The sequence below is a fragment of the Dama dama genome, chromosome 9, assembly GCF_033118175.1.
Source record: "Dama dama isolate Ldn47 chromosome 9, ASM3311817v1, whole genome shotgun sequence".
Classification (NCBI taxonomy): Eukaryota; Metazoa; Chordata; class Mammalia; order Artiodactyla; family Cervidae; genus Dama; species Dama dama.
In genome coordinates this window covers 17,107,468-17,115,932 of record NC_083689.1, presented here as the reverse complement: position 1 = coordinate 17,115,932, position 8,465 = coordinate 17,107,468, and the positions used below count along the sequence as shown (strand labels likewise).

At 38.3% G+C, this 8,465-nt stretch overlaps 1 protein-coding gene across 1 annotated transcript; it reads left to right on the top strand.

Annotated features, from left to right (window-relative positions):
* The first annotated feature begins 1,161 nt into the window (after nt 1–1,161).
* On the top strand, nt 1,162–2,097 carry LOC133061238 (olfactory receptor 7G1-like). The gene has a single exon (XM_061149228.1). It carries the CDS (start codon nt 1,162–1,164, stop codon nt 2,095–2,097), a length of 936 nt encoding a protein of 311 aa, XP_061005211.1.
* The last annotated feature ends 6,368 nt before the right edge of the window (nt 2,098–8,465 follow it).

Here is an 8,465-nt window from a genome sequence, read left to right as displayed (position 1 = left end):
AGATGGCTAGAACCCAGTCTCTGCCTAACTTATGTCATCTTCACACTTTTTTTTTGCATTTTGTACCCATACTTGTAAACATCTGTTTTACTAATACCATACTCTTTGCTATGACCTTGAGCTTCTCTTCCTGAGTAGAAATCTGCTTGGTTCTACAACAGGATGACTTTTTTTCAGATTTTTTAAACTGAAGTGTAATTTTTTAAATTAATTTTTATTGGAGCATAGTTGTTTTACCATGTTGTATTAGTTTCTGATGTTCAGCAAAGCAAATCAGTTACAGATATACCCATGAAAAAGTGATCCCCTCTTTTTTAGATTTCCTTGCCATTTAGGTTACCATAGAGCATTAAGTAGAGTTTTTTGTGCTATATAGTAGGTTTGTATTAGTTATGTATTTTATGCATAGTGGTGTATATATGTCAATCCTTATCTCCCAATTAATCCCATTTCCTTTCCCCCCTTGGTATCTATTGTCTATTGGTTTATTCCCTACATCAAATAAGGTGACTTTTTTTTTCTGACATTTCTCTGTATTCCTGTGATGACGTGTGGGTGGGCAGAAAGGTTGGTAAGTTCACCTGATCTTTCCTGTTTCTTGATATATCTTTGTATTATTTCTGATGCATGGTACTGAAGTTGCTGGTTACATAGAATCTTCACTGCCTCCCTAGCCTACTGTTCCTCTTTACAAAGTCACCAAATGTTTTTAATAATCAGAAGAGCACAGATAGTATAACTTAAAAATGCAACCAAGTCTTAAAACTTTCTAGAATTAATTGTTTGTGCTATGAAATATCCACATCATTTTTTTTTAAAAAGGAACCCAGGAATAAAAATGCATAAAGAAGGCATTCCTTTTTTGTTCCCTCAGTTTGTCTCCTTCCATAACCCAAGTGGCATTTACCTCTTTTGATACCCCTGATTCTTCTTCAAGGACTACATATTTCATTGTCTGTTTACCACGTCTTTTTAAAAGAATATTTATTTGGCTGCACCGGGTCTTAGTTGTGGCATGCAGAATCTTTTAGTTGTGGGATCTAGTTCCCTGACAAGGGATTGAACCCAAGCCCCTTGCATTGGGAGTGTGGGGTCTTAGCCACTGAATCACCAGGGAAGTTTCCTGGTTATCATATCTTTTTAATCAGCCTCATCAACAGCATGGAACCCAGAAACCACACAGATGTTTCAGAATTCCATCTTATGAGACTGTCAGAGGACCCAGAACTGAAGACCATCTTCTTCAGCCTGTTCCTGTCCATGTACCTGGTCACTGTCCTGGGAAACCTGCTCATCCTCCTGGCTGTCATCTCTGACCCCCACCTCCACACCCCCATGTACTTCTTCCTCTCCCATCTCTCCTTTACAGACATCTGTTTAAGCACCACCATGATCCCAAAGATCCTAGTGAACATCCAAGCACAGAGTCAGAGCATCACTTTTACAGGCTGCATCACCCAGATCTGCTTTGCCCTGACTTTTGTTTTGTGGGAAAATTTTCTCCTTTTAGTAATGGCCTATGACCGCTATGTGGCTATTTGTCACCCACTGAGATACACAGTCATCATGAACCCTTGCCTCTGTGTTCAGCTGATTCTACTCTCCTTGTTCATCAGCATTGCGGACGCCTTGCTCCACGGTCTGATGGTGTTGCGACTGTCCTTCTGCACAGACCTGGAAATCCCCCTCTTCTTCTGTGAAGTTGTTCAGGTCATCAAACTTGCCTGTTCTGACACCCTCATCAATAACATCCTGATATATTTAGCAGCTGGTGTATTTGGTGGCATTCCTCTTTTTGGAATCATTTTCTCTTATATTCAAATTGTTTCTTCCATTCTGAGAATGCCATCATCAAGCAGAAAGTACAAAGCTTTTTCCACTTGTGGGTCTCACCTCTCAGTCGTGTCCTTGTTCTATGGGACAGCTTTTGGGGTGTATATTAGTTCTGCAGTTACTGACTCTTCTAGGAAGATTGCAGTGGCTTCGTTGATGTACACTGTGGTCACTCCCATGATGAACCCCTTCATCTACAGCCTGAGGAACAAAGACATGAAGGGAGCCTTGAGGAAGCTCTTTGGAAGAATATCTTTACTGTGATTGTATCTCCTGATTTTGGCTGGGTACTCTAGAATAAATCAAAATTAAAATAATATGAATGAACTACTCTGCCTGACACTTTCATCACCAAGGTTTTTTTTTATTTTATTGAAGTATAGTTGATTTGCAATGTTGTGTTACCAAATTCTTAAGTGAATAGATAACATGAATGCCAAGTACATTTTAACTTAGCATTGAAACCTGACTTGTTTTTCTAGCTCTGTGGTTTTTTCTTTTCTCTCTTTTTTTTTTAAATTATTTGGCTGTGCAAGGTCTTAGTTATGGTATGCGAGGTCTTTAGCTGCAACATGTGAACTCTTAGTTGCAGAAAGTGGGATCCAGTTCCCTGACCAGAGATCAAACTTGGGTCCCTTGCATTGGGAGCATGGAGTAGCCACTGGACCACCAAGGAAGTCTCTAGCTCTGTGATGTTTGCCACAGATTACTTTTCTCTAAGGTTTTTTGTTATAGCAAACAGAAGCTGAATCTGAGGCAGATCTTCTCGGTATGATAATTTTGGGTGGAATGTTCTCAGCACAAGAGAAGTGGGAAAAGTTGGATAGGTCAAGGTTTAAAGAAGTCTGTGGTCATACAGAGGTAGAAATGTGGATTGCACCATGTGGATTGCACCCCAGAGTTAAGCCTGCTATGAGACATGGCGGCCGATCTTTCTTACCACAGTTCAGGAATTCTTAAGACTGGTCACTCACTGGTAATCAGACATATGTGGGGCAACATTAACATCCACAACACTCAACTTCATCATCTATAAAAATTTATGATTAGATTATTACCGTGGTTTGAAATGATAGCATGATATTTGAAATTGTTTAATAAGGAATCCTTTCTAATAAGGTTAAGATATCCTTCCTCTAATATGTTCAAACAATGAAGATAGTTATCCTCATTACAAGGATTTCAGAGGTACAGAATGTGCACGAGTGGGAGAGCAGAGATTCACTCATTCCTCCGTGAAGTAGCTTCAACCCAGGACTGACTCCCCTCATGGACTCAGATGGCTGAATCAGATGCAGCCATCATATCTAGATATGAATCCCAGAGGCCAGTACAATCAACTGTCCTTCTCTGGGTCTGTTGTTAATTGAGGTCTATTAACAATAGATGTTTCCCCTGCATCATCCATAAGATATTACCTTCAATCCTATCACTGAGAATAGGATCATATGCCAGTGACTTAATCCAGTCCCAGATAAAGAACAAATGATTACTGTGGAAGCCTTACACTTTTCGTGTGTGATGCTCAGTCACTCAGTGGTGTCCAACTCTATAACCTGCCAGACTCCTCTGTCCGTGGAATTTTCCAGGCAAGAATACTGGTGCCAGTTGTCATCTCTTACTCCAGGGGGTCTTCCCAACCCAGGGATCGAATCTGGAGTCTCCTGTGTCTCCTGCATTGGCAGGCAGATTCTTTGCTACTGAGCCACCTGAGTGCAATTATTCCTGCAAAGTTAATCTCCATAAGGACTATAAACACTTAGACCAATGCCCTAGTAAAATTTAACAGTATTATCATGTTCCACAAATTTCCTCTAACCTTGAGTCTTATAATGTTATTGATCCCATGTATTTCTCCACTTGCTTTAACAATTTGATTTGTTTTCTTTTATTGTTATATTTATCAGTCTTTCTCTTCTGGTCTGAGTAATATAATAAAATACATAATAAAAATAAATAATTATTAGTCAGGCAAGGCAAATGTTGGTAATTTTCCTCTGGCATCTTATTTGCTTTGAAACCTTCTTTCTCATTGGCTTATTTACAAGAATGTACCTGAATTTTCACTTCTCTCCTTAGCCATCTTATATCATTGTTTCTTACACATTGCGGGTGGAGTCCATACAGAAGCATCGTGAAATAAAATCAATTGTATCATGAAAGTCTTAGCAATTGGGTGTAATCTTAGGACTGTAATGGAAAACTTAAAAAAAATTCTTTTTTTTTTTTTTTGGCTATGCTGGGTCTTTGTTGAGGTGTGCAGGCTGTTCATTGTGGTGTATGGGCTTTTCTCTAGTTGTGGTGCATGGGGCAGTGGGCAGGTTTAGTTACCCAAGGCATGTGGAATCTGTTTTCCCAACCAGGGACTGAACCTGAGTCCCCTGCACTGGGAGGTAGATTCTTAACCATTGGACTGCCAGGGAAGTCCCTCATGGAAAACTTTTTAATATGTCTTTGTGAAGAGAGCTGTTCTATGGAGAACTACTTTCATTTGACAGAGAAGGGCTGAGAGTAAGACAAGGAAAAAGGGAAGTGGACAAGATTAGCTGGATCAGTTTCCCCAGAAGCACAAAAATGTATGGTCATCAGTCAGAATCACTTCTGTGGTGAGTTGGTGAAAACAGTGGAGCTGTCAAGGGAGAATCAAGGGTGTGGATGAAGAACCTTCTAGTCACTGAAAAGTGAGGGGTGGTTTTACTTTAAGCACCAAATCTAGGGAACAGCTCCCTGGCTGGCACTCCTCTTCACTCCAGCGCAGAGGTTCCTCCATTGTTGTCATTAGAGCAGCTGCAGAAATTAATTACCTGAGACCTTTGTTCATACTGAGGTATCCCTGACCTCCAGCAAGAACCACTGATTTTGAACTTCAGAAGTGGGGGTATGTGCGTGCCTGCTAAGTTGCCTCAGTCATGTCCACACTTTGCGACCCTATGGACTGTGGCCCACCAGGCTCCTCTATCCATGGGATTCTCCAGACAAGAATACTGGAGTGGATTGCCATTCCCTTCTCCAAGGGATCTTCCCCACCCAGGGATTGAACCTGCATCTCCTGTGTCTTCTGCATTGCAAGCAGACTCTTTACCAGCCACCAGGGAAGCCCCAAGGGGCATGTGCTGTTCTGCAAAAGTAGTAACATAATAAAATGCATGTAACTGACCTGAAATTTAAAATAAACAATGCCATTGTTATTGTTTTTCTCGTATTGCACTTTAGAGATTTCATTGTGCTTTGAGATATAATAGTAACTGATTAATTTCCAATATTCTGTATATCTACATTATGTTTGATGACTACAAAATAGATATCCTTTATGATACTGAGGGAAATTTTGTTTGCTTTTCTTGTTATATTTATCAGCCTTTTTCTTCTGATCTGAGTAACATAATGAAATAAATAGCTATTCGTTTTTGTAGCTAGGTTTCTGCCATTATGAGTAAATCTGAGGGTTTTTTTTAATATTTCTTGGTAGAATGAGCGAGGGGATCCATATCATCATCAACACTTTTCATTATAGTAACAACTTACTGGGTGTAAAAACTATTTCTTCAAGTGGCATACCTCTTATTAATACATGGTTGAGAGTCTTTTGATCATCCTTTCTGTTAAATGTCTAATTGTGATACATCTACTGAGTTGTTTATCCTTTTCTCACTCATTCACATGAGTTATTTACATAATCAAAACATTAGTGCTAGTCATGCACATTGCAGATTTCAAGTATATGACTTCTATTTGGATATCCTCTACAGTTTTTCTTCAGATGAATACAAGTGCTTCATTTTAATTACATAGTTGTAGTTTGTCAATACTTTCCATAATGGCCTGTACCCAATATGTCTTGTCTATGAAATCCATAGGTCTTGCATTTATGTATTTTTAATATGCAATAGTTCATTTATTTCCAATTGTTACCTCCCTATTATGATACTTCAATTTCAAATCTTCTCTATTCTCTTCATTTATAAAACTCACATTTCTATGAACATCTTAATTAGACCTCAAGTGACCTAGATTACTAATCTGATAAAAAAGAAAATTGTTTGAATAGTTAGTACCATGTTCATTTTTTGTTTGTTTTGTTTTTTGCTTTACATCTGATTTGTTTTTTGTTGTTGTTTATATATCTTACTGTAATATAGTTGATTTACAATATTGTGTTAGTCTCAGGTGTATAGCAGAGTGATTTAAGTTATACACATACATTTATTCATTATTAGATTTTTTTCTCATACAGATTGTCACAGAATGTTGAGCAGACATCCCTGTGCTGTACAGTAGGTCATTGTTGGTTGTCTCTCTTATATATAGTAGTGGTGTGTGTATGTTCATCCCTATCTCCTGATTTGTCCTTCACCCCCATGTTTTCCCTTTGGTAACCATAAATTTGTTTTCAATATTGAAAGTGTGTTGGTAAGAATATTGTAAGTCTGTTTCTGCTTGTAACTAAGTTAATTTGTATCATTTAAAAAAATTATATTCCATATATGAGTGATATCATATTTGTCTTTGACTTACTTCACTTAGTATGATAATCTCTAGATCCATCCACGTTGCTACAAATTGCATTATTTTATTCTTTTTTATGGCTGACTAATAGTCCTTTGTATATATGTACCAAATCTTTTTTAAAAAATTTTTGAAGTATAGTTGATTTTTAATGTTGCATTAGTTTCAGGTATACAGAGAAGTATCAGTTATACATATACATATGTTCATCCTTTTTTAATGATTATTTTCCCATATAGACTGTTGCAGAGTATTGAGTAGAGTTCCTTGTGTTATAAAGCAGGTTCTTGTTAGTTATCTGTGAACCACATCTTCTTTATCCACTCCTAGGTCAATGGACATTTAGTTGCTTCCATGTCCTGGCTATTATAAATAGTGCTGCAGTGAACATTGCGGGGCATGTATCTTTCCAGATTATAGTTTCCTCCAGATATATGCCCGGGAGTGGATTGCTGAATCATACAATAGTTCTAGTTTTAGTCTTCTAAGGAACCTCTATATACAGTTTATACCAACAAGCATTCCTACCAACAGTGTAAGGGTGGTGTCATCTGCACATCTGAGGTTATTGATATTCCTCCCGGCAATCTTGATTCCAGCTTGTGCTTCCTCCAGCACAGCATTTCTCATGATGTACTCTGCATATAAGTTAAATAAGCAGGGTGACAGTATACAGCCTTGACGTACTCCTTTTCCTATTTGGAACCAGTCCGTTGTTCCATGTCCAGTTCTAACTTCTTGCTTCCTGACCTGCAAACAGATTTCTCAAGAGGCAGGTCAGCCATCTGTATGTCTTCTTTGGAGAAATGTCTGTTTAGTTCTTTGGCCCATTTTTTGATTGGGTCATTTATTTTTCTGGAATTGAGCTGCAGGAGTTGCTTGTAAATTTTTGAGATTAATCCTTTGTCTGTTGCTTTGTTTGCTATTATTTTCTCCCATTCTGAAGGCTGTCTTTTCACCTTGCTTATAGTTTCCTTTGTTGTGCAAAAGCTTTTAAGTTTCATTAGGTCCCATTTGTTTATTTTTGCTTTTATTTCCAATATTCTGGGAGGTGGGTCATAGAGGATCCTGCTGTGATTTATGTCAGAGAGTGTTTTGCCTATGTTCTCCTCTAGCAGTTTTATAGTTTCTGGTCTTACATTTAGATCTTTAATCCGTTTTGAGTTTATTTTTGTGTATGGTGTTAGAAAGTGTTCTAGTTTCATTCTTTTACAAGTGGTTGACCAGTTTTCCCAGCACAACTTGTTAAAGAGGTTGTCTTTTTTCCATTGTATATCCTTGCCTCCTTTGTCGAAGATAAGGTGTCCATAGGTACGTGGATTTATCTCTGGGCTTTCTATTCTGTCCCATTGATCTATATTGCACAACAAAGGAAACTATAAGCAAGGTGAAAAGACAGCCCTCAGAGTGGAGGAAAATAATAGCAAATGAAGCAACAGACGAAGGATTAATCTCAAAAATATACAAGCAACACCTGCAGCTCAATTCCAGAAAAATAAATGACCCAATCAAAAAATGGGGCAAAGAACTAAACAGACATTTCTCCAAAAAGACATACAGATGGCTAACAAACACATGAAAAGATGCTCAACATCACTCATTATCAGAGAAATGCAAATCAAAACCATAATGAGGTACCATTACACACCAGTCAGGATGGCTGCTATCCAAAAGTCTACAAGCAATAAATGCTGGAGAGGGTGTGGAGAAAAGGGAACCCTCTTACACTGTTGGTGGGAATGCAAACTAGTACAGCCACTATGGAGAACAGTGTGGAGATTTCTTAAAAAACTTGAAATAGAACTGCCATATGACCCAGCAATCCCACTGCTGGGCATACACACCGAGGAAACTAGATCTGAAAGAGATACATGCACCCCAATGTTCATCACATCACTGTTTATAATAGCCAGGGCATGGAAGCAACCCAGATGCCCATCAGCAGATGAATGGATAAGGAAGCTGTGGTACATATACACCATGGAATATTACTCAGCCGTTAAAAAGAATTCATTTGAACCAGTCCTAATGAGATGGATGAAACTGGAGCCCCTTATACAGAGTGAAGTAAGCCAGAAAGATAAAGAACATTACAGCATACTAACACATATATATGGAATTTAGAA

Coding starts and splice junctions, on each gene's coding strand:
- LOC133061238 (XM_061149228.1), top strand. CDS start 1,162: ATGGAACCCAGAAACCACACAGATGTTTCAGAATTCCATCTTATGAGA.